The sequence below is a fragment of the Epinephelus fuscoguttatus genome, linkage group LG10 (assembly GCF_011397635.1).
Source record: "Epinephelus fuscoguttatus linkage group LG10, E.fuscoguttatus.final_Chr_v1".
In the NCBI taxonomy this organism is placed as follows: domain Eukaryota; kingdom Metazoa; phylum Chordata; class Actinopteri; order Perciformes; family Serranidae; genus Epinephelus; species Epinephelus fuscoguttatus.
This window is the reverse complement of record NC_064761.1, coordinates 18,700,397-18,726,710: the sequence shown is the minus strand read 5'-3', so window position 1 is coordinate 18,726,710 and position 26,314 is coordinate 18,700,397. Positions and strand designations below refer to the sequence as shown.

The 26,314-nt window shown below is 41.3% G+C and overlaps 2 protein-coding genes across 7 annotated transcripts in view; one reads left to right on the top strand and one right to left on the bottom strand.

Moving 5' to 3' along the window:
• The first annotated feature begins 23 nt into the window (after positions 1–23).
• LOC125896450 (interferon-induced protein 44-like) lies at positions 24–22,013 on the top strand. 4 transcript variants are annotated; one of them, XM_049589042.1, is made up of 8 exons: positions 24–178; positions 1,999–2,490; positions 13,102–13,150; positions 13,305–13,500; positions 15,335–15,487; positions 16,379–16,550; positions 18,777–18,877; positions 19,220–22,013. In XM_049589042.1, the coding sequence occupies exons 2-8, from the start codon at positions 2,013–2,015 to the stop codon at positions 19,412–19,414; spliced, it is 1,344 nt and encodes a 447-aa protein (XP_049444999.1). In that variant the 5' UTR covers positions 24–178; positions 1,999–2,012; the 3' UTR covers positions 19,415–22,013. The 4 variants fall into 4 exon arrangements, with proteins under 4 accessions (XP_049444999.1, XP_049444998.1, XP_049444997.1 ...); XM_049589041.1 differs by having other exon boundaries at positions 26–178; positions 1,996–2,490; XM_049589040.1 differs by lacking the exons at positions 13,102–13,150; positions 13,305–13,500; positions 15,335–15,487; ... (1 more) ...; positions 18,777–18,877; positions 19,220–22,013 and adding exons at positions 2,894–2,942; positions 4,038–4,233; positions 4,337–4,489; ... (1 more) ...; positions 6,744–6,844; positions 7,285–8,392 and having other exon boundaries at positions 26–178; positions 1,996–2,490.
• rabgap1l (RAB GTPase activating protein 1-like) overlaps positions 22,008–26,314 on the bottom strand; it is a 135,307-nt gene continuing 131,000 nt past the window's right edge. For all 3 annotated transcript variants that reach the window (XM_049589036.1, XM_049589037.1, XM_049589038.1), the window contains one exon: positions 22,008–25,333. In XM_049589036.1, the coding sequence (XP_049444993.1) occupies positions 25,178–25,333 (156 nt within the window). In that variant the 3' untranslated portion in view covers positions 22,008–25,177. The remainder of the gene's footprint in view (positions 25,334–26,314) is intronic.

Here is a 26,314-nt window from a genome sequence, read left to right as displayed (position 1 = left end):
AGCGAGACACTAGTTTTATTTTGAAGGCAAAATTATTCCAGTCAGCAAAGGCTACTTTCAGTTTCGTTTCTTTTCGAGCAGCTTGGCATCGTGAATGTGTACCACTGTATTTGCCCAGAGCTCCTACATAGTGTCAGAGCTGGCCATCAGTCACCATTCTCAACAAGAAGATAAGGAGGTAAGGCTGAAATCTTAGTATAGTATATAAATAACATTAAGTGTAGCCATTGGGTTTTGTCAACCTTTAATGTACGCCAGGCCTATAGGCGTGGGGTTTTTAATGATTTATTGATTTTTATGACTGAAAGTGTGGCACAGCTGCTACATAGTTCATTCATTCATCTTCTAACCGCTTCATCCTCTTGAGGGTCGCGGAGGGGCTGGAGCCTATCCCAGCTACATCGGGCGAGAGGCAGGGTACACCCTGGACAGGTCGCAGGGCTGACACACAGAGACAAACAACCATTCACACTCAGGACTAAAACAACAGATCTAACAGTTCACCTCTGGTGGAAGCCACGTGTGAAATTCTGTGGTGTGGTGGTTAGCACTCTCGCCTCACAGCAAGAGGGTTGCTCGTTCGATCCCGGGCGTGGGAGCCCTTCTGTGCGGAGTTTGCATGTCCTCCTCGTGTCAGCGTGGGTTCTCTCCGGGCACTCCGGCTTCCTCCCAATTGATAACTCTAAATTGTCCGTAGGTGTGAATGTGAGCGTGAATGGTTGTCTGTCTCTATGTGTCAGCCCTGCGATAGTCTGGCGACCTGTCCAGGGTGTACCCTGCCTCTCGCCCGATGTCAGCTGAGATATGCTCCAGCCCCCCCACCTTCAAGAAGATGAATGAATGAAAAATATCTAAAATTAATCGGCAACCAGTAAAGAGATGTTAATTGGCCTGATGCTGGATAAAACATTAACATAATAGTATCAGTATAACAGTATCCTCGGGCTACAATTGGTACTAATAATGAGAGTGTGGCAAATATTTTCTTTGTCAGTCAGACAGGAAGTGGAAAGTTGTTCTGTTCTGCCCAATATCAAGCTGGGAAATTCCTTTGTGTCAGTCTGACAGTAACTTATTATGTTTTCTGTCTGAATCTGTGCCAAGAAAGCCACAAAAATGCAGGACTTCCAATGCTTTAAGTAAAACTCTTAATTTTGCATGTTGCATGAAATTGAGGGATAAAACTGAGAAACAATCTCAGGAGGCATTGAGGAGCAACCTCTAGTAAATTAAAAGACAGTTTTATTTTACACATTTTTATTAACCGTTGGACATTTGACTCAGTGAGCTACATGTTTTCAAGCAGAGTTATATCAAAGGAAGAATAAGAACATTAAAGGGGAACTACGCCCATTTTCAGAACTCATCCTTGTTATTTCTATGGTTAAAGACAGTCCAGAAATATAAGTAAACATGAACAACTCTCTCCCAAATTCAGAAACTAGAGTGCTGGGGCCAGTTGCCCAAAGCACCATAAGTTTGCTCCTTAAGGATGGCACTTAAGATTTAGTTTTTCCTTTGCTAAGGAAATTACTCAAGGGTGTGGCACAGAATCTCTTTAGAAGGTTTCCGTAGTCAAGGAAAGACGTTGAGGCATTTACTGCACTGAAATATTTTACAACAGGAAAGTTGTACTGTCTCCATGGAGACCATTTCCTTCAGTATAAGACCAAGATAAGGAGAAAAACTTCAGGAAACTCTAAGGAAGAGACTTAAGGGTGTTTTGTACAATTGATTTTTTAAAGAAACCTTTAACTCGGACTGAAAGGAAAATCTTAACTTTAAGTGCTGTATGCAGCCAGCCCCTGAAACTCAAACTTGTGATGTCATAGGGTATAAAGCCTGAAGCTGCTCCATAGACAGTGAATAAGGACATTATATTTGATGACATCACAAGTTTGAGACTTTCTTCTCTGGTTTTGGCTTTGAAAGAGAGTAGTTCATGTTCACAAATGTTTATTAAACTGTATATTTATCCTCCTTTATATACTTTAGCAGACCAGCTGTCCACTATGGAGGCCATGCTAACCAGGAGCCGCCAGACCACAATCTGCTCCCAGCTGGGGAGAGTCAAACTACGGCTGCTGTACAAGGCCAGCATCCATGGTTTCACCGGCGCAGCCTTCCACCAACAATGTGACCAGCGTGGTCCCACAGTGTCTGTGGGCTATAACGCCTCCGGCTATGTGTTTGGAGGCTACACCCAACAACCCTTCACTCAGTCTGGACAGTACGTTCATGATGACCAGGCCTTTCTTTTTACCTTCAGTGGAGAAAGGCTCCTCAAATATCCAGTCAATCCTGCCAATCCAGGTTATGCAGTGAAAATGATAGCCAACTCTGGTCCATATTTTGGAGAAGCGCTGGTTCTTGTTAATGGAAGCAAAGCAGTTGTCTATAGCAATCCAGGAAATTACTACAACTTCAATGCTGCAGAAATGCATGGCAACGACCTGAACCTGACTGAGTGTGAAGTCTATGAAGTCGAGGGTGAGTTCAGTATTATTTGACCTATTTTAACTTTGATGCATTGCGGTGACAAATCCACATTTATTCTGATATAATTCATGATGTGTCTGGCTATATGTGCATCCCTACCAACTATGGCCACTAGTGTTAGATTCCTTACTGTCCGTCACCACTGCTACTTTTTAGCATATACGTTAATACTACAGTTCAGGTATTAATGTTGAATTTTCATCAGGTGACGTTACTGCACTGTTTCATATTTGTAAGACCAGGCAATAAAGATGTTGATTTTCAATGTCATAAAATATACTGTGTGATATTAATAACAGAAAAAAATGTATGGGTGTTTTTTTGTTTTTTTAATCAAATTTGAAAGACAAGAAAATTTGTCATTTTTATTGAAGTTGTTTTTGCTCTTCAACAGAAACCACAGAACTTGACAGGCCATGGAGGACTATAAACTGGGAATCTCAGTAAGATGGATAGAGCCACCAACCCTCACATAACGCTAGGGCCACACCGCCCGCGGAAGCGCCGCGAATAGCCTCGAAGCGCCGAGAAGAGAAGGCAGTTTCCTTTCAGCGCCCATGTTAACCGACTGTGTCGTCCACACTGGCCGCGCAGCGCCGGGAAGCTCCGCGGCAGGCTCACAATTTGCAGCGATCAGTTCGGCGTCTGGTCTATTTTCTGCGCGAGCCGCGACGGAATCTGACAAGCCAGGCAGTGAAAAACAAGAGCTGGGAGCAGAATCGCTTGTCGACGGCATGGAGAAATGCGCGTCTGATGTGAACGGAGGTGCTCCGGCGCGCGTGAGAATTTCGGTGCGCTGCGCTTCCGCGGGCAGTGTGGCCCTGGTGTAACGCTAGGGCCACACCGCCCGCGGAAGCACCGCGAATAGCCTCGAAGCGCCGAGAAGAGAAGGCAGTTTCCTTTCGGCACCCATGTTAACCGACTGTGTCGTCCACACTGGCCGCGCCGCGCTGGGAAGCTCTGCGGCAGGCTCACGATTTGCAGCGATCAGTTCGGCGTCTGGTCTATTTTCTGCGCGAGCCGCGAGTGAATCTGACAAGCCAGGCAGTGAAAAACAAGAGCTGGGAGCAGAATCGCTTGTCGATGGCGTGGAGAAATGCGCATCTGATGTGAACGGAGGTGCTCCGGCGCGCGCGAGAATTTCGGTGCGCTGCGCTTCCGTGGGCAGTGTGGCCCTGGCGTAATGCTGTTAACATGCTTTACTATAGGACAATATACTGTGTACTTTAGAACAAAATGGATATGTTTCACATGCCATGACATGTGATGATGCTTTGCTTCGCTGGACAAGCTATACCAGCTATTTCAGATTCTAATAGACTTAGTGTCTATGGAAAATATTATGTGATCAAATTGTTGGCATGCTCATTGTGCTATACAGTTTTATATTGTACAATTCTTGACTGACTGTCATAAATTTACCCACAACCATGAAAGCATCACAGAGGTAAACTGGCTGAACAGAAAATGTCTTCTGAACAACCAGGATTAAACAACTTTATCACAAGATGAGAACGTTTCTTTTCTTGTTTCTATAGGAACAAGAAGGAGCTGATGGAGAATATTAAAATGTACAAACCCACAGTCGGCTCTGTGTCCCAGGCTCGGGTTCTGCTCATCGGACCAGTTGGAGCTGGAAAGTCCAGTTTCTTCAATTCTATCAACTCTGTATTCAGAGGCCACGTCACCAGTCAGGCCATCGCTGGCTCCTCTACCACCAGCCTCACAACACAGGTTATTTCCTGCCTCTTAATGGTTTACATTTGTGGTGACTGGTTTCAAAATGAAAATCCTGTCCGTGTGTTGCTCCATTTTGTTCTGTGTTTGTTCTCTACAGTTTCGCACCTTCTCAGTGAAAGCTGGGCGAGAGGGGAAACCTCTGCCAATCATCTTGTGTGATACCATGGGACTGGAGGAAAGCAGAGCAGCGGGGCTTGAGATCGATGACATCAGCAGCATCCTTAAAGGTCATCTGCCAGACCGTTATCAGGTACAGCTTTTTGTTACGTTGAACAGGATATTAAATGTATGATTCATTGATTTGACTGTAGTTCACTCAAACTGTCCCTGTGTTTCCCCTCAACTGCATTACTCAGTTCAACCCCTCTGCTCCTCTGAATTCGGAGGCCCACGGCTATTGTAAGTCTCCAAGGCTCAAGGACAAGATCCACTGTGTGGTCTATGTCGTTGATGCCTGCAAGGTCTCAATCATGCCCAGAAAACTGGAGGAGAAGCTGGATGCTGTCCGCAGAAAGGTCAACTTAATGGGTCAGTAAAAATGAGTCCCTCTTCATTATAATGAAGACATACAATATATATACAGCACACTCTCTCTGAATGTCAGCATAGTACAATACAGTACATACTGTAGACAAACTAGGGGCCCCATAGGGTGACAATGTAATTTAAATTAATTCAACATGTTTCTTTGACTATATTGATAATAGATTTTTATTAATAAAATGAAGAAAAGTTATGGCCAACACAGGGGATTACTTTGCTGCTGCTCTCCCTGCCTTAAGCTTTCCATGTAAGCGCATGGAAGGGTAGGGAGGTTTGCTCTCTCTGCCTCAGGCTTTCCTCATTTGCATGTGGAAGGGCAGAGGTGTGCTCTCTCCGCCTTATGCTTTCCATGTAGGCGCGTGGAAGAGTCTTTCTGCGTTGGCCCAAGGAAAGGCAGGGGGCCCCAGAACAGAACCATACCACCAAATATAATACTGCAAATGGAAATAAAGTTTTAAAGTTTTCTGACTGAAATAACTTTGTGTCATATTTGCTGAAACTGTTACTATACTCTAAAACAAATACATGAGATAAATAATCTGGGAAAAAAAAAAATCATGCCCCCACACCTTCCACTGCCTCTGATGGCATATGCTAGAATCGTGGCATACTCAAAACAACCAATCAGAGCTGCGGATTCTCTAATGCATGTCCGTCACTCAGTGAACTGCAATCAAACTGTCAAGCTAGGCTGCACTGATCAGATATGAATCACGATTCTGCCTCAGATGGGTTCAGACACATTTTAGTGTACTGTGCAGCTGTCAAATTAGAAGGTTTTTGACCTGGCTGCCATTTTGGATCCAGATAAACAGAGTACCAAGCACCTCCCAACAGCTAAACAGTGCACTCAAATATGTTTCTGAAAAAAATTGAGGTGATAAAGAAGCAATACAGTAACAGAATCTTGATTCATATTTCATCAGAGCTGCCTAGTTTGACAGTTTGACCTCAGTTCACAAACAGTAACTGACATGACTGATAGCTGCGTTAGAGACCTCTCAGCTCTCATTGGTTGTTTTTGTTCACATGCAGTAAGGCCATTAGAAGCGCTACATGGCAATAGAGTGGGCAGAGGAATATGATTTTTGTCACAGATTATCTGTGTCATTTAGTGCTGTTTGAATACAGTGACAGTTTCAGCAAATATAGAAAAAATATATAGATATATATTTTTCTTAAAGTAAGGAACTATAGTTTTAAGTTTATTAATATCAGGAAGGTTTCAGCTTCCTATAGAAACGGCTGAAGTATGAAATCTATGCACTGTGTAGTGTCCTCAAACATTTTCCAAATGGAGCAGAACAATGTTCCTCTGTTCCTAACAATCCTAACAAGAAATACTGCATATTTTAGGAATGTGAAATCAAGTCGCATGACAACGCAAAAAGGCAATAAGTTACTGTCTGAAATCTCAATTTATTTCTCACTGGAGAGTTAATGACTCCACCCATTTCAAAAGTTATCACTCAGTTAAATGGTGTAATCAACCTCATAGGTATGGGTCAGCAGGTTCCTGTTTCACACACATGTAGGTTAAGGATCCATTATCAGCCCAGGAGCAGTTTGTTTTGTATATAACTAATGTAATGTATCTCACGTGACATTCGTCACTTATGTCACATAGTCAAAGCAACTCAATGCTGATTTTGGTTTCATACAAGACACAAACCCTGGTCACCTGGGTGAAAGTCCTGTGTTTGTTTGACACATCAACATGCAGACAGTCTCGTTCTTCATACTAGCATCTCCTCACAGGATCCTTTTAACCCATATCTAAGAAAAGTTAGTTCAAGAAAAACATATAAATTTTATTTTAGAACTGTCCTTAAGTTATAGAGGAGGCATTTAAATTACAACCAAATATTTTAGAATATTTCAGAAGCATTGCGTCAATATTTACAGCCTGATACCTGTAGAGCTGCAGTGTTTTTAAAATGTTCTTTCTGCTCTGTTTTCAGGAATTCCTCAGCTGGTCCTTCTCACTAAAGTAGATGAAGCCTGCCCTTTGGTGAAAGAGGACGTGAAAAACATTTACAAGAGTGGCTACATCAAGGAAATAGTGAGGATTTCATATACAAAAGGATTTGATGATTTTATACGAAGAAGAAAATGCAATAGGGTTTGTTGTACTGTAGAGTTGTAGTGTGTGTTTATTTATTAGTCAGTGGAAAGATTTAAGCCAATGAGCCAGTCAAAGTCTGTTTTATTTCCTTTAGTGTGTGTTATCTAATTCAGACTGATTCAATGTACTTGACTGGTAAAGTACTGAAGATGTTTTAACACCAATTTGAAAGTCTTATTTTCCTCTCTGTGAGTCCTTCACAGCATAGTGTCACGTCAGGAACTTAAAGGCCCTAAAATTATTTGGTAAATCAGACTCACATCTATTAAAGTACTTGAGTAACTTGACTTTTGTGTTTTTCCTGAATTTCACAAAGTTTGACACAAGGTCTTCAGAAAATAAATTAACCTCTCTCATGTAAATGTTTTGTGATCCAGATGCAGGAGGTCAGTGCTCGGCTTGGTGTGCCGGTGTCCTGTGTTGTGCCAGTGAAGAACTACTGCGAAGAGCTGGAGTTGGACCTAAGCTGCGATGTCCTGCTGCTCAGCGCTGTCATGCAGATGCTTCGCTTCGCAGACAATTACTTTGATGAGATCAGCGACCAACTCAGCAACACCGCAGTCAAGGAATAGGAAGTACCTGTGCAGCAGATGTTTATATCTTGTCCAACTGTAATGAAATGTCCATCACAATAATCCATCCATTTACCTGCAGGTGATGCTGCATTGAGGAGTTCACTGTGAATTTCCTCCTCTGAGTTCTCCAAGCACCCCTTGGAATGCTGGGAGATGTAGTGCCTCCAGAATAACCTCATTTTGTTTGTGTCCCTCAGCTGTGAAATGTTCAATTTTCTTTCTGATTTGGCTGTAAATTCCTTAAACTATTATAAAATTGTTACATTATTTATATTCTAAATGATTATTTTTTACATTAGAGGTTCAAATACTGTAATTTATTTGATATAACTCATACATTTAAAAGTCATTATGACAGTGTCGGCTGATTTACTGGGACATTTAATCACAAGTTTGACAAGCTAAGACATTATCAGATATTACTGCAAGTATTAAAATATATTATTTTCTGCATGATGACATTATTCACCTATGCTTCATTATCTTTGTGTCATGTTACTGAAGCTGAAGTCACAGTCAGCTGGTTCAGAGCAGATTATCAGAGCTCATCTGCAATACAATAAATACAATAAAATTGTCAGTCATGGATGATTGAAATTGACCACTTGGGTTTAATTCAGTTGGAGCTGATGGTTAGGCCTATACACTCTGCATTTTGGTATTTTGACGTACGGTAACTTTTCATGAGACTTGTTTTTTTTTTTAGGAATTTCCGGTTTGATTTTCCAATTCCCTCATGAATATTTTATGTTTTTGTCAAGAAAACAATTTTCTTGTCTCTCAGATTTTCCTTCTGTCAGATACAATCATGCTTATTGTTATGTTGCATGACATATTCAACCTGTGCTTCGAGTTGTAAACTCACTATTATTAAAAGCTCTTGCTAGCCAGAGTGGATGTGGTGTTGAATTTGAAAACTTAGAAAATCTTCCTGTAATCAAGATCATTAATGATTCCTAAATTAATTAATAGTATTTAGTATTCTGCATTGCCATAGAAGCTCAAAGTGCATGAAAGGATAGAAAACTGAAATTTACTAATTCAGGTCAGACAGTTACTGTACAGCAAACAGTATTGGAGTCGGACCAGCTGAGAAGCAGCCACACCATTTACTTTCATTTATTTATACAGGAAAGCAATTAAGAGTAGCATTTAGCAATTATTGTCTGTCTTGTGACGCCGAAGTAAAGCACTTAAAGGATAGGACTTATTGTTTTTGATCTGAAAGCAAAATTTAATGGCTAGATTATTCATGTAGTTCCCAAACCTCAGGACGTAGGAAGGTGAGGTGTCATGACTCTTGTTGGCTCTGTTGTAAAGTCTCACTTTTAATTCAGTGGTGTCATTTGTGGTGAGGGACCAAATTGGGAGACAGGAGAATAATGTAGAGAGAATGATTGCATGTAGGTTACACTCACACTCACCACCTACTTTTGCATCATTGCAATAAACTGAACTGCACAGAGTTATAAAGTGGCAGGTGTCCTTTCGGTAACAATAATCATCAGAAAAAAAAATGAATAAATAAAAGCAAGGCATGCTCAGGTTAAAAAAACCCCACACATCTTAAAGCTGAATCTGTACTTATTTTAAAGCAACTTGAAAATAGTGCTTAAACATAATGAGAAGCTGAGGCTCCTGAGTGCAGGCTATACCATAGTGGATAATGAGGCAGCCCAAAGCTTTATAATGAGTTTAAAATGAACAGCCTAATTTATGGACTGTGCACATACATCATTTAACACCGTGTTTTTCCTTTTCATGAGGTAACGCTGTCCTGCTGTTATATCATCATATCCTGTTGATGGGAAAACGAAACTTAAAAGTTGTGTTAGTCAAAGCAGCAAAATGTGCCTTTGACTTCCAGTGAGCACCTTCAAAATAAAATAATTATTATGTGTTTAAATTGGGAACAAAAGTACTGTGCGCTCACACACACACACACACACACACACACACACACACACACACACACACAAAATGAATGAGAATGGAATATTATCATGGTGTTAATAAATGGGCCATAAGGGTAAGACTTTGCACACCTCATGTGGATGCACTTGTGGGTAAGAGGCTTCAGGAGCAATTTAAACAGTGAGTAGATACTTCATGCATCACAGGCTTTTCCGCCCTGACCAGAATCCAGCTCTCTGAAAAAAACAATGAATACTTACTGTGGTCACATTTAAGAATATTGAACATTGTGCAAAATATTGTCAACCAGCTGCTTCAGTACAAAGGAGTCTGTGTCAGACTTCTGTCTTAAAACAATATTAGTGGAACCCTGCTGCTGCTGCAAAACAGCTTCTTCAGTAGCTTCCACGTTGGTGGAAAGCTATGAAAACAATGCACATGTAACTGACTGAATGTGGAAAAACCGAGACATACTGTTCAACTTCCACATATTTTTCTTAGGAAATCGTGGGCTGTCCATCGTTTTTTTTTAAAGAATCGGATGAATGTTTTCAGAATGTAATTTACACTAAAAATGGAAAAACTTAAAGGGGTTGTAATTTATAGGTTATTATGCAATAGTTTTACCGGTCTGAGATCAAAGTGGGCTGTATGTGGTCCATGAGCTAATATGAGTTTCGCCTCTTTTATTTTGAAGGCAACGCCCTAGTACTTCCGGTCTCATTCAGGCTGGATACGTCACATCACTTGACAACAGCCAATGCTTTGCGCACCTTCATCTTCCTGGAAAGTGATTCAGCTGCTTTTCCCTGACTTTGTTCATATAAAGAGGTAAAACTAAAATACTCGTCTTTAATATCTTTTATAAAACTAAAATATGAAGTTGCTGTCTCCTGGAACAGCTGTGATGTGATTCAGGTTATGTATAGTTTAGGACTGATGTGCCAGTTGTTTGCACAGCTGATATATGTGCTGCAGGGCTGGATCTGTAACTGACGACTGTTTGGTTATCAAGTTTAATCTAGATTCTCTCTTTAGTTTCGGCGCGTTTATAATAAGCAACTGCAAGTAACGTGATGACTGTTTAAATTAGACACTATTGTATTAGAGTACTCGTGCATTAATTGTCCACTGCATTTTACTTAATTGGGTGTTTTGTTATGGGCAAAACACAACAAATGATAAAATGTTTTCCCTTATTTAAATTGCATGGACAACATTCAGTACATGCACACACAAACTTTAATGCTGAACTGACTGAAGTGCATTTTAACAGTGATGTGTTCACTTACTGATGTAAGTGCTGAAGTGCATGAGTTAACTACATAATCAGTGATCACAAGTCCTTGCACTGAACCTTACAGAATTATTGGAATTATAAAAATGATTTGGTATTTCTACCACTAGACTCAATACAGTTCACTGCTGACCATCATACAATATAAGATCATATATTTTATATTCACTCACCGGCCACTTTATTAGGTACACCTGTTTCACTGCTCGTTAAATAGCTAATCAGCCATTCATGTGGCAGCACCTCAATGCATATAGGCAGGTAGACATGGACGAAACGACCTGCCGAAGCTCAAACTGAGCATCAGAATGGGGAAGAAAGGGGATTTAAGTGGCTTTGAATGTGACATGATTGTTGGTGCCAAAATATTTCATAAACTGCTGATCTACTGGGATTTTCACACACAACAATCTCTAGGGTTTACAGAGGATGGTCAGAGAAGGGAAAATATCCAGTGAGTGGCAGTTCTCTGGGCCAAAATGTCTTGTTGATGCCAGAGGTCAGAGGTCTGCCGAAGACCATCTCTGAATGAACAACACGTTGAACCTCAAAGTAGATGGGCTACAGCAGCAGAAGACCACACCAGGTGCCACTCCTGTCAGCGAAGAACAGGAAACTGAGGCTACAGTTCACACAGGCTCACCAAAACTGGACAATAGAAGATTGGAAAAACGTTGCCTGGTCTGATGAGTATCGATTTCTGCTGCGACATTCAGATGGTAGGGTCAGAATTTGGCGTTAACAACATGAAAGCATGTTGTTAACAACATGAAAGCATGGATCCATCCTGCCTTGTATCAGCGGTTCAGGCTGCTGGTGGTGGTGTAATGGTGTGGGGGATATTTTCTTGGCACACTTTGGGCCCCTTAGTACCAACTGAGCATGGTTCAAACACCACAGCCTACCTGAGTATTGTTGCTGACCGTGTCCATCCCTTAATGACCACAGTGTACCCATCTTCTGATGGCTACTTCCAGCAGGATAACGCACCATGTCACAAAGCTCAAATCATCTCAAACTGGTTTCCTGAACATGACGTGTGATATCATCGTGTCAATATGGACCAAAATCTCTGAGGAATGTTTGCAGCACCTTGTTGAGTCTATGACACCAAGAATTAAAAGAGGGTCCAACCCAGTACTAACAAGGTGTACCTAATAAAGTGGTCAGTGAGTGTCAATATATGATCTATTATGTGCTCCAAAGCCAGGTTCAAATGCCAGGTACATCTAACTTATACCATTTTAGTGTCTCAACTTGGAACCTGAATCATAGTAAATGAGTCCACTTTACCTCAGTGGGTCATTAACATTTATCTTTAATGCAGCTGTTTATGTTTTGTGTTCAGACACTTTAAAGGCTCCAGACCATCACAAGCTTCAGCTGAACAACCATCTACCATGGACTCCAGTCTAACCAGAAGCCAGCAGAAAACAATCTGCTCCCAGCTGGGAAGTGTCAAATTACGGCTGCTGTACAAGGCCAGCATCCATGGTTTCTCTGGCCCGGCCTTCCACCAACGATGTGACAACCGCTGTCCCACATTGTCTGTGGGCTATAACACCTCCGGTTATGTCTTTGGAGGCTACACCCAACAACCTTTCACTCAGTCTGGACAGTACGTGCACGATAACCAGGCCTTTCTTTTTACCTTCAGAGGAGAAAGGCTCGTCAAATATCCGGTTACTGGCCCCGCTAATGCAGTGAGAATGATAGCCAACTCTGGTCCATATTTTGGAGAAGCGTTCGTTCTTGTTAATGCAAGCAAAGCAGTTGTCTATAGCAATCCAGGAAGTTATTACAACTTCAATGCTGCAGAAATGCATGGCAACGACCTGAACCTGACTGAGTGTGAAGTCTATGAAGTCGAGGGTGAGTTCTCCCCAACAGGCAAATATTGATTTTTAGCATGTTTCAAACAGATTGTATCTCACATCAAGCACAAGGCATGCCTCATCATTACTGCTCCTGTCACGGTCCTGCAACTGATACGCTTAGACTGAGCACTGAGCCCATTAACAAGAGCATTCATCTTTTCCTGCTTTCATAAACAGTGGATTGTTGCACTTTACACAATGGAAGCGAAGTGATAGTTCTGCCAGGACAAACACAATAAACAAACACCAACATTTTGGTTACCAGAAACCAGACTTCCCTGTAAAAGTAGACCTGTCTGGATTTATGTGGATACAAGACAGCCGGTCTGAACAGGATCAATATCTGCCTTCACTGCTCTGCTCACAATATTAAGTGAATTCAGATAACCCAGACGATTGATAGATAGGGATAGGGATGCTTTTTTTTTTTTTTAGATTTAATCATTTATTCGCTTAAATTTGTGGTTCATAACTTCAACATTTTTTTGAAAAGCTGATTGTTTTCTAAAAGCTGTTTTTGCTCTTCAACAGAGATCCCAGAATTTGAGAAGCCATGGAGGCCGGTGGTGTGGGAAAATGAGTAAGCTGCACAGGGCACCACTTTTCATCATATAAATGCTACTACTGTACTGTTCTTTGATATGTCACAGTGTACTGCACCGTGTCGTGCTATTCAAAAAGGACCTGAGGAAATTATGATTCAGGATGTTTTAAAACTGCTCTTGTTTCCTCAGGAAGAGGACAGAGCTGATGGACAGCATTAAGCTCTACTGCCCCATGGTCAACTCTGTGTCTCAGGTTCGAGTTCTGCTCATCGGACCAGTTGGAGCTGGAAAGTCCAGCTTCTTTAATTCTATTAACTCTGTGTTTAGAGGCCATGTCAGCAACCAGGCCATCGCTGGCAGCTCTACCACCAGCCTCACTACGCAGGTTAGTTGGAGTCCTAGCTGGAGCAATCAGTGCATCAACCTCTTTACAGTTATATCATTGTAAATGATCTGTTTTTTAACCCCTGTTCATCCAAAAAATAAGCAACAATAATCCACCCTGACAGCTATGATAATATGAAAATTCCATGCTAGCAGCTTGGTATTGGTCGGTTGGTCCACCATTTTGGTTACATCTGAAATAAGATATCTGCCTATGAATGCAAAATCTGGAGGTAAGGGGACAAGTATTCGGATGTCCGTTTGTAGTCTAAGTAGTATTGACCAATCAAGCAAAATGGTGGCATGCATGCTAACGGAGAGCAAAAAGAGGTGGAACGCACTGGCCGAAATGCAATCTCAGAACCCATCATCTACCATCGCCTATCGTCTGACGTCCCTAGACGTTTATTAGCTGTAAAACTGAGTGAAAACTGGCCACTTGTGAAATAAACCAGCCATAGACGATGTCTCTCAGCTCCAACTCGGCTCTTACATCTCAATTATCAGCTGGTTACACTGGAGCCCCCGGAGTACTGGCCGTTGTCCCCACAGGCTAAATCGAAGTCAGACGGTTATGAGATTGCGCCTGAAATATCTTAACAACTATTACACAAATTGTCACTAAATTTGGTACAGACTTTGATGGTGTCCAGAGGATAAACCCTGCTGACTTTGGTGATCCCCCGACTTTTCCTCTAACACCATCAGTTTGTGTCAGCGACTACTGGATGGATTGCCCTAGAATTGTGTCCAGACCTTCATGTTCCCTCTTTGCTCATGTGCCATCGTCAAGTCAGAATAAATGTTTAATGAATAATAAGTGGGCTAATAATTACCAGCACAGCTAACAACATTCCTGTCAAGGATACAAAGTAGGAGACACTGTGTGACTGTCTGTGCGGGGTGTCGGTCAGAACACAGGAGGCAGGTTTATCTTTTTTAGGATTCATTGCAGGAAGTGTGATAGGAATATATCAGTAGGTGTGGTTTTATCTTTGTTCTTTGAGATCAGAAATTGAACTAACTGGGAAGGGTCTTGTGGTCAGCATTAAACTATTGGTCTGTCTAATAATAGAGTGCTCCTTAGGCAATCAGGAATTAGAGGTAATGATACATTACTGTAAATTAAAGGGAGCATGGCCTGAATTCTGCACCCTGAGCACTCTTATGTACAGTTCCCATCAGCTTTATCTGTACTCTTTGTTGTTTAGTGCTCATTAGCAAATGTTAGCATGGTAACACACAATTCTAAGGCTATACTAAGATGGTGAAAAGTAGCATTGTCATTTTAAGCATGTTAGCATGCTAACATTAGCAACTGCCTCAAAGGAGCAGTGTGAAGGTTTTAGTGGCACCTAGCAGTGAGGTTGCAGATTGCATACAACTCAACACCCATCCGCTCACACCTCCTTTACCAAGTGTGTTCAAAACCCTATGGTGGCCTTCAGGTAACGTAAAAACCTGTGTAGTGGCCTTTTCAACATACCACAGTTCCTAGGCCACTTAGTTTGTGTGATGTCTGGTGTTTCTGTTCCTTCTCTGAAGAGCCACAGTACTCTCGTGAGGCAGGGAAAAGTTTAATGAGGTTTATTGAGAATCCAAAAAAGAAAAAGAAAACAAGAGACCAAGTTCTTCCAAAGTTAAATCTTGCACTGTCCACTACCGACTCAATGGCCTTGAGTGCTAATGACAAAGCTAATAGCTGCACTTACTGTCAACAGCTGTCTTTGTGGTTGCCAGTCATGTACACTTTGCCAGTTCTGCAAGCTTTTTAAAAAGGCGGAGTGAGTGAAGGGAGTCATGAATAATTATCACCATCCATTACCTCTCGACAGTTTCGCACCTACGCAGTGAAAGCTGGACGAGGAGGAAAACCTCTGCCAATCATCCTGTGTGATACCATGGGACTGGAGGAAAACACAGGGGCGGGGCTTGACACTGATGATATCATCAGCATCCTCAAAGGTCATCTGCCAAACAGTTATCAGGTAGATCTTATGGTTACATTAAAGGGATAGTGCACCCAAAAATGAAAATTCAGCCATTATCTACTCACCCATATGCCGATGGAGGCTCTGGTCAAGTTTTAGAGTCCTCACAACACTTGAAGAGATCCCAGGGGGAAGTGGGTAGCAGCACAACTGCACACCTAATGGCTGATGGCGACCCAGATTAAAATGTCCAAAAACACATAATTGAAACCACAAAATATCTCCATACTGCTCGTCCGTAGTGATCCAAGTGTCCTGAAGCCCAGACATAAAAAGTTGTTTGGAAAAATGTCATTTAAACTCTGTTTTTAGCCTCACTGTAGCCTGCAGCTCTAGCTGCCTCTGTGTACACTGTGCTGACGTGTGTGCACTTGCACGAGACCGTGAGACATGGGCACCGCCTTCATGTGTGTTCACATGCTTTCGCTGGTCTCGCGCGCAAGCGCGCACGTGAGCATGGTCCACAGAGTGGCAGTCAGAGCTACAGGCTACAGTGAGGCTAAAAACAGAGTTCAAATGACGTTTTTCCAAACAACTTTTTATGTCGGGACTTCAGGACACTTGGATCACTATGGACGAGCAGTATGGAGATATTTTGTGGTTTCAATTCTGTGTTCTTGGACGTTTTAATCTGGGTCGCCATCAGCCATTAGGTGTGCAGTTGTGCTGCTACCGACTTCCCCCTCCGATCTCTGTAAGTGTTGTGAGGACTCTAAAACTTCACCAGAGGCTCCCTTGGCATATGGGTGAGTAGATAATGGCTGAATTTTCATTTTTGAGTGCACTATCCCTTTAAGCACAATGATAAGCAGATGAAGCTGCACTGATTTGGTTGTAGTTTTGTTCTGTATCTCAAATGGTCCTCTTCTTTTCACCCGTATGACTCAGTTCAACCCCTCTGCTCCTCTGCATCACGAAGCCAGTGGCTATCAGAAGTCCCCAGGTCTCAAGGACAAGATCCACTGTGTGGCCTACGTCATCGATGCCTGCAAGGTCTCCATCATGCCCGAAAAACTGGAGCACAAACTGGAAACTATCCGCAGAAAGGCCAACTTAATGGGTCAGTAAAAATGAGTCCCACATGGTAGTATTGGTATTGCTGCATCACCAAACCTCACTGAATTAAATGTGATCTGATAAGAGTCATGAACTATACAAAAAGTAACTAATTTTGTTCCTGTAACAGTATAAATTCATGTGTATGGTACATGAATGATACAAATATTTTGAACACCATGTTGTTTGACATTCACAAACTATTAAAACGTGTAAGAACTTAACTATAGTACAGCAGTTCACACTGTATGACAGATGGCTGCATACACATATCCAATAACAAACAGAACTCCAGCAGTCAATGATATATTCACTTATATAATGTGAGTGAAACAAACACATGAAGCCACAACCATGAACTCCATGTATTGTTCAAGATTATGGAGTTGTGCACACTGCTTTTTTCCCCACCATATATTCTGCATACACATATCTTCTATAACAAATCATTAGAAAGCTAAATTAAAACATTTTTTAAAACTAATTCTTAATTGATTCAAAGACAGTTAGCCCAGTCTAACCAAGACCAACATACAAATAGTCAAACAATACAATGTACGCTGTCCATAAATGACAGATAAAAGGAAAAAAAAAACAAGAGAGAGAAAAGAAGAGAAAAATAGAAAAAAAAATAATAATAATTTTAAAACTGATAAAAGGGGGGTGGGTGGCATGTTCCTCGTGTTATAACTGACAAAGCAGGGCTCCACCTTCTCAAGAATGTCTTCCTCTGGAGTCTCAAGTTGCGTGTTATTTCTTCCATATTATTGACTCACCACAAGTGTGCTACCCATGACTGAAATGTTGACACAGTGATCAGTGATCAGTGACCGTGATTGGTGCCGATCGGACCGGGTATCGGCACCGATCACGTTATTTTTACAAAATCGGAATCAGTAATAAAAGATCGGAGGAATCAAAACAACAAGAATGACCAGGTTTTTCATCTATGTTGTTCATTGTTGACTCCGCTTTCCAATGTATTGTAACCAGGCGTCCTGGGTTCGCCTTACTGAGTGCAGCTAATGAGCAATAAACGGACAGGAGTCGAGACAACAGGTTCAGCGGCCACTGCTTCTCTCATTATTCCGAGCAACACAGCCACACCTAAAGGCTCATTCATGCTCCCTTTACGTACGAAAATGTGTACGTCCGTTTCAAACGATGTTACCGTCACTGCCCACATACTTCCATGTGCCCTTTACGTTGGCATGGATGTTAACCAATATATCCACCAGGAGGCAGCCCAGCATCAAAAGTTTATGACAACAACAAACTCAAAAACAAACATGGCGACTGTGAAGGAGATACTGATAATGTACCTCTTGCATAAAAGACAAAAACAGAGGCAGCGTTGTAGGAGGTGGTGGTCGGTGAGGCCGTTAAATACATCGTGACTGGAGGACGGAGAATTCTTTTCTCTAGTACTGCCGATGAGAGAAATTGAATTGTTATTTCTTCTTCGTGTCTCACTAGAGCTACGTATCGGGTAGTGACAGCAACACTGCCCCCAGGGTTCCCGGTGGTACTGCTCCATTTGGCCCGTATCCGTAAGCTTTATGGAAACGTGCAGAAATATGGACCAAATGAACGCGGAGCACGGACAGAAGGCTCCGTCCGTATCCGGATCCATATTTAACGTTGAGCATAAATGGGCCTTAACGGTGGAACCTCGCCTACCACAGCCCTATGGCAACTCTGGAGGGACAATTTGTTTATAATTCAGAATTTGTTTACAATTTGTGCTGCTGAACCACCGATAAGCTTTTTGGATACTATTTAAATAAAAAACAAACCTTATGGGTCAACTTGGATGCATTCTTCCTTTTTTTCTTTCTTAATGCTTTGCAAAGTATCGGATCGGACTCGGTATCGGACTCGGATTCAAAATAAAGGACTCGGTATGGGATCAGATGCAAAAAAATTGTAATCAGGATATCCCTAATTTTAACTGATTTACAGTCATTCTCTTAATGGTTGCCAGTAGGTGAATTGAAAGAAGAGGAAAATTAATTGTCATTATAGTTATTACTATTATTCTATTTGTTTCTATTTATTTTTATTTTATTTTCTCTCTGTTTTTTTTGTCTGTCATTTATGGAGAGTGTACATTGTATTGTCTGACTATACAAACTGGAAATGGAACAGTAGCATAGTAACTAGACAGACTGCAGTACAGTACAGTAGATGTGCAGATGTTAGAATTTGAACTTTTTTTGTTTATTTCCAGGGATTCCTCAGCTGGTCCTGATGACTAAAGTGGATGAAGCCTGTCCCTTTGTTTCACAGGACATCAGGAACATTTATAGGAGCGGCTACATCGAGGAACTGGTGAGAATAGAGTAGGATTTTATTCAAACAAAGAAATGTTTGAATTTTTGATTCTTAGTTGTGCCCTTGATGGAAGGATATAGGCCACATGAACATGACATCTGAATCTCATTTAACTTAGTTTTTGTCATATTATTCAGTGTTCTTCTCTTGTGTACAGTAACCTCAGGTATACAGTAACATTCTTGTTGAATTGTAATGTGGGGTTATAACCTACAGAAATACACAAATGTAACACCAAAGATGGACCAAAGGAAAAAAGTGACTTAAATTACTTCATTTTTTTGTCTTGTGGTGTTAAAAAGTATAAACTACCTTCTTTGTGTCGCTTATGTGATCTAGATGCAGGAGGTCAGCGCTCGGCTCGGTGTGCCAATGTCCTGTGTCATTCCGGTGAAGAACTACAGCAAAGAGTTGGAGCTGGACCTGCACTGTGACATCCTGCTGCTCACTGCCATTATCCAGATGCTCCGGGCTGCCGACAGTTACTTCGATGACCTCAGTGAACGATTCAGCAACATTGAAACCAAAGAATAGTAAGAAGAAGCACAGCAGATGTTTATAAAATGTTCCTCAAAATGACCCACCGTCCAGCAGGTCAGATCCAAGATGGAAGCCGTGTAGTTGTGACAGGTGGTCGACATTTAAAAACAGGTACAAACAGTGTATGTCTCATTTTTATTACCTGAATCAGTTTTGTTGTTGTATAATATATGTAACTGCCACACATGGTGTCTTTGGGCCTTTCTCTACTAATCAAGTTTTTCCTGCCACATTAGTGCATGTATGGAAAGGTTATACAGCTGATTACATATATCCAAATCTGATTTAACTGAAACTGAGACTTGATAATATTGTAAAGAATTATACAAAGCAGTTCGTATTGACAGTATTGTTTGAAAGTTTGGATTTTCTGCCACAAAAGCTTGACTGGCTACAGTCAGAGGAATGCTCTGTGTGTTTATATGGTCTTTTCTTTATGCTTTTAGGTTGTAGAAAGTCGTCTTTACAAATACATGTTATCCGTATGGAGGGTTTCTTTTTGTTCACAGAACACAAAACATTGTACAATCATTTAACTCTCTTTTGGGGTCAAAACTATTTCAAATATAGACAGTACATCTGGTGTGTAAATGATCATGTTTTTTTATGTACGTTAAAAAAGCCATTATTGAAGGAAAGATGAAAAACATAAATGTATTAGGTGATTCCAAACTTTTGAGCAGTGGTGTGTTGCAGTAGCTGCTGAACATTATGCATCCAGAGGCCTGTACTACAAAGCTAGTTCAGCTTACCCAGGATATATTTTCGTTACCTGGCTTGACAAAGCCCTAACATTGGCCGTCTGGATAACTGGTACTACAAACCTGGTTATCAAATAATTCCGTCAACTCTGGGTTTTCCTATCTAGCCACGAGTGAAAAACTGGCCTGCAACGAGACAGTAAAATGTCACTGATGTGGGATGTAAATGATACTCTGTTATCTTATGATGGAAATGTAGAGATATTGAAAATACTATCTAAAAAGTCACCATTGGCTGAGTCTTAAATTACGTGTAGGTATCACTAGACTATAAGCGACATTAGTATTGAGTATTTGTTGCCCTTTAGTTGGGTGATGATGAAACTACTTTTAATATGTTAAATAAAACACTTTAAAGTGATGTCAGAGTGTTTCTGCTACTGCAATGAAGGGTGGAAAAGTATCCTAGTGAATGACTGATGACGTCTATCTGACCGAGAAGTTGCATTTATAATAACAGGAGCCAATTAACAGTGTGGATTATTTTACTAATAAAATATTATCTTTTTTTCAGTTCTCACGACACAGGTGTGTCATTATTTTGAGCTGCAGTGATGGAATCAGAGTGTAGAAGTAGCAGCACCGTCACAGTGGACTAATATAAACTTTGCACAAGTTAAAATCCTCCTAAAATCATGTGTTTAGTGTTGTAGAGCCTTGGAACAATGAAATGACCATTAACACTATATAGGCTCCTCTTTTTTTTAACCTGTCACTCCAGACTTTTGCCCATGGATACTTTTTTCTTCAGTGATCTGATTGGTCAGAGGTAAGGGTGTTGACAGGCTGTGATCCGATACTTTGAAGTTAACCCGCTTTGGAGAAGGTTAGCTGTTTAGCATCAGTTACCATGGTGATTTATCCTGATAAAGAGAACCAGCTTCGTAGTAGTGAATTCCAGAGTCAACCCAGGAGTTACCTTGCTAACTCCAAATCCTGCTTCGTAGTGGAGGCCTCTGGAAAACTTTGTACTCTGTATGTGCTCCACAGACACCAACAGTGCTTGTACCAAACTCTCGTAAATGTTTTCAGTGTATTTATTCCAATGCCTGCTTTATTTTTCCAAAAAGCTTTCTACAGTAGTAAGTCTATTTCTTAACAGTATATGACCCCCAGTTTCTCAAGTGTGATAAAACCACATGTATTGTTACGTTTCGTGTTGTGCCTCAAGTTGTGTCACTGACAATAAGGACAGGATGTCATGAAACTTCCTTTGTATGTTGTCAATAAAAGCTCCAAGTGCATGAACAGAAAAACTGAGATTTATTAATGCAGGTCAGACAGTTACTGTACAGCAAACAGTGTTGTGAGTCAAACCAGCTGAGGAGCAGTCCCTCTCTGTGTAACAGGACTGTGGCATTACAGCAAACTGTAAAATACATGACACACATCCCTCTAATCTGACTCACCGCCTGCTTTTGCATCATTGAAATGAACTGAATTAGAGTGGATTATAAATTGGCGGCCGTCCTCTCAACAGTAATCATCAGTTAAAAAATAATTATGATCTGTGCTCAGGATAACTTCGAAACAAACAGACAAACAAACAAACGCACATCTTGAAATAGTGTTTAAAATATCAATGTCGTGTTAGTGCACATAAAAGATTGGGAGCTCTCTCCAACTTGGCCACAGTTTACATTGAACTGGTTGTACAACTTTGTAACTGTCACAGGTGTGACCAACGAGAATGATGCACAATAGTGAAGACGGAATGTCCTGGAAATGCAAAAACACACCTGGGATACAGTTATATTCAGCCAGTCAGCTTCCTGTCTCTCCCTTTCCATGATATTGATGCTTTTCATCCAGTCAACTTGCTAGTGGGCGAACTGTGGTCGTACTGGGAGGATCCTGGTGGAAATGATATCCAGCACATCTGACAATAAGATCAGATAACAAGATTGTTGCGGGGGGGGGGGGGGGGGTCAGGTCGATGGGATAACGGAGGAAGACCACCGGGGGACGGAGCAGTGGGGAGACTCTTATGGCACAGCTGACGCTCTCCGACATTTCAAACTGTCGGACGGCTTTCCTCTCACCAGCCAACGGCTTCAGTCATCAACAGAAAAAAAGGCAGCCACGTGAAGAAGAAAACCTTTCAACTTCAACCACGTGAGTTACAGTGCAGAACACACATGTACACACACACACATCCATGAACACACACTCACACACACGAACAAGTACACATGGGCTGGGTCAGAGTCCAAAGGCTGATTTCAGTGACAACCAGAGTGGAGAATAAAGCTGGACGTTTGGCACCTAAGCTGCAGCTGTCTGCCTGCGAGCACAGTGTTGACATGCAGACATGTTAAAGCAAAGCACAGACTTTATGGCTAATTGTTGTATTTGTCAACTTGGTACACGTACAACAAAATAATCCTTGTGTCCTTAGATCACTGGCTATGGTCCTCACTCTCACTGTAGATATTAGCAGCCAGTGTTGCAATAAGTACAGTGTTTGTCTCATATATTTAGATTAATCTTTTTAGTTAGCGGTCCCATGTAACTATAAGTGAGACATTAATTTGTCTAGCATATGTGGATTTTACTTCTCACAGAAATCTACCAGATTTACCTGCATACTGCTGAAGATCTCTCAACATCCAGCTTTCAACCTTAGTAGTTGGCTGTTATTATTAAATTCAGTTAATACTGAAGTGTTAGCACTGAGCAACACAGCCAGCGGTCCGCCATGGACACAGGAAAGATTAAGGTATCCACATGCTGTTCTCATTGCGTAAAGGATTAATTAAAAGCATGTTATTTTAACCCGACAGGGCAAAGAAGGCGTTGGCACAGCTGTGTAAATGGCCCGAGGACTGTTTGGCAATGACGAGAGAATATTACAACTTAATCTTGCTTATTAATGTTATGCTAGGCGTTTATTTAGGGATGAATTGTGCTATGTAAGAGATACTGCAGGACATACACTGGACTGGGTATGTGGTATCGACGGCGAATTCGGTATGAAGGGGTGATGACTTGAAATACATTCAGTGGGTGTTGTCTGCATTGCGTTAATAAAACAAACAGATAGAGTGTCTTCATGATTACTGTGATGGATTATCAGGCTCTGTAGAAGCCAGAAAATCAAAAGCCTCAAAGTCTCAAACTGAAATGTCTGTCTGCAGACACCAGAGACAATTTGTGCAACTTAAAATACATATTCGTCTTTTTACCTGTAGTGCTATTTGTCAGTCTAGATTGGTTTGGTGTGAGTTGTGTTGGAGATATCAGCCACAGAGATGACAGCACTCAGGCTTGTGGCACTCACATTACCAAAATACACTTGAAAACCCAATAGCAATGTCTCTTTCCAGAAATCATGACCCACTTACTCAAGATAATCCACAGACCTTGTTGGAGTGTTTGTCGACACTTTTTTTTTTGACATGATCTGACTCTCCAGTCAGAGAGCTCACGTCAAGCTTGAGACTGTTTGCCTGAAGCAGGATGCTGTCAGTAGGAGGGAGGTCACCATATTTGACTTGCAATGTCTCTGACAATGATCTCTGACACTTATATCTGGGTCACCTGCCCCCCTTTGGACATGGTGAACTTCTGCATCTGCTCTATGTGACTCTGGAGGCCACAGAGCTGCTTCTGTTTGCTCCAGTCATGTAACCAGGACCACGCAGACCACCGAAAGCAGCGCCTTTGATCCATACAGTTTTTTTTTGAGCACCACAAGCCGAGTGCCATCTCATTCCATTATATTCAAAAAAAGGCAGACATCTCAACGGTCAATATCGCCAACACCCGGCAACCCACACCAAAATAATCTAGACTGATAAACAGCGCTACAGGTAAAAAATAAGTATATATTTTTTTGTTATTGCATTTCCAACTGAGTCATTAAAAGTATAAAAAGGATGGAACGGGCACATAAAGGGAAAAGAGCTGTCCACAAAATGATGGCTGCATGCTCGAAATCTGCAGGTAGTGACACACCTACAAAAAAAGCCAAGTGAACTCTACTGGCAGGAGCTGAAACTGGGATTAAAAGAAAAAAAATATCACACACCTCAAGTCAGATCAACCCCTGACTCAAAACACAGTGCGGACACTAAGCACATTAGGATCTCTGCAGGTTGTCACTTTGGTTCTTCAGCGTTTGGACTCGACCGGATCGATCACACACTGTGCTTACGTCAACATCTAGAGAGATGACATTCAAATTCCAAATGGTAATTTAAAAAAAAAAAAAAAAAAAAAAAATTAACAAAGAACTTTTCCTTGTTTGTTTCTCTTCTCTTAAAGAACTGTACAAGATTATTACAAAAATCAATAATTAGTTATACATATTTATATGACAACATTGTTTACGTTATATTACTATAAAGAAATACAACTTTTGTGTTGTTCTTGTTTAAGACTGAATGCAGTATTCCTTTTTCAGGGTGCTGTGGCTTTAAAGATGGTTAATGTAGATCAATATATTTCTGTGCAGTAAACTTATAATATCTCTGCATCTTTATCACTATCAATGAAAATGAGGTCCAAATCGTGTGGACAGTGAATGCAAGGTAAATTCTCAGCTCTGTAAAAATAATCTAGGACAGATAAAATAACTGTAGTAGCAATGTCTGGCCACGGGGTGGAGCTAAATCACTCACCTCCATGACGGATGCTATTGTGTATGTTAATTTAGCTTTCTTATAAGAACTCAACAAAACAGTGTCGGCAACGACCACTGAACATTAAATCAAGCCTCACCTGTCACATCACCTGTGAGGCGGAGAAGGTCACCAGACATTTTTTAGTTCACTCAAATGTAAACATTAAATGAAAGACAGGTGGCAGGTCCAGTCCTCCTCCTGCTTCCTCCCCCATCTTTTCAGCCACTTGCAGTCCGAGACGCTGGTGAGCTCTGCTTCGCCACTGGCTGGAAAAGGAATACTGCATTGACTCCGCTGCTTGTTTCTCCAACTTGTGTTCCTTAGCTCTAGTGTGCATCCTGCAGGGCAATACGAGACGGAGGCAGGTTCGTCTAGGCAGGGCCCTCCTTCGGAGAGGACGGGGTCTGGGATGCGGAGCTGGAGGAAGAGGAGGCAGAGCTCTTCAGGGAGCCCAGAGTCTTGCTGAACCACGAGTTCTTGGCAGCCTGGATCTCGGTCATCAGGACTCCCCGCTGGTGCTCAAGCTCCTGCAGAGCGACAGAAGGAACAGAGAGGAGTCATCTAAAACACTGCCTGTTGTTGTGTGACTCTGTATTTTCTCACATTATCTGACCTGTCCAGCTACTAAACATATCTCCAATCATAAAGGAATGGTTTACGAAAACTGACTATTCAAATTTGCAGCCAAATTATCAACAGTCTTTCTAATGCACTAAGGGAACTGTCTTCTAGCAGTGTCATATTCACTATTGTACTTTTCTATTGGACCGGGCTCAGCTGCTTCTATATGCACTGTCTCACATCTTTATCATGTTTTTGAAGGTTATAGAGTTATTTTTGTTTTTCAGTGAAATGTCTTGACAAATATTTGATGGATTGCCACAAAACTAGATACAGATATCAATGTCCTCTTCAGGATTAACTGTAATAAACTTTGATCCCTTAATTATTCGTCTCGCCTCATTAACAGGTCAACATTTGGATCTGTCTAATACTTTGGTTTATTACCAAATTCCCACAAAACCAATAACATCACCATCAGTCTCAGCTCTACTTTGTGTATTGGGCTAATTAGCAAAAGTTAGCATGCTTATACAGTGCACTGAGATAAATTAAGATGCTGATAAATGCACCTGCTAAATATAAGCATGTTTACATTGTCACTGTTAGCATGATGACATTAGCATTTAGCTAAAATCACTGTTGTGCTTAAAGGATTTAGAGATATCTAGTGATTAAGTTGCAGAACTCAGTGGCTGATGTGTAAATGCTAATAGCACTATCTGGATCAAGTGGTAGATTTTTCCGTTCGAGGTGGACTCTGTTGGAGAGGACCTGCTCTGTATGTCGATGTAAACGGCTCTTTCTAAGGTTACAAAAACACAACAATTCTTATTTTCAGGTGATTAGAAACTAATAAAAACAAAGTTATGACTGAGATATTCTATTTGTGCCAATAGATGCCCCTAAATCCTACACAGTGGACCTTGTTCTACCTTTGTTGTGTT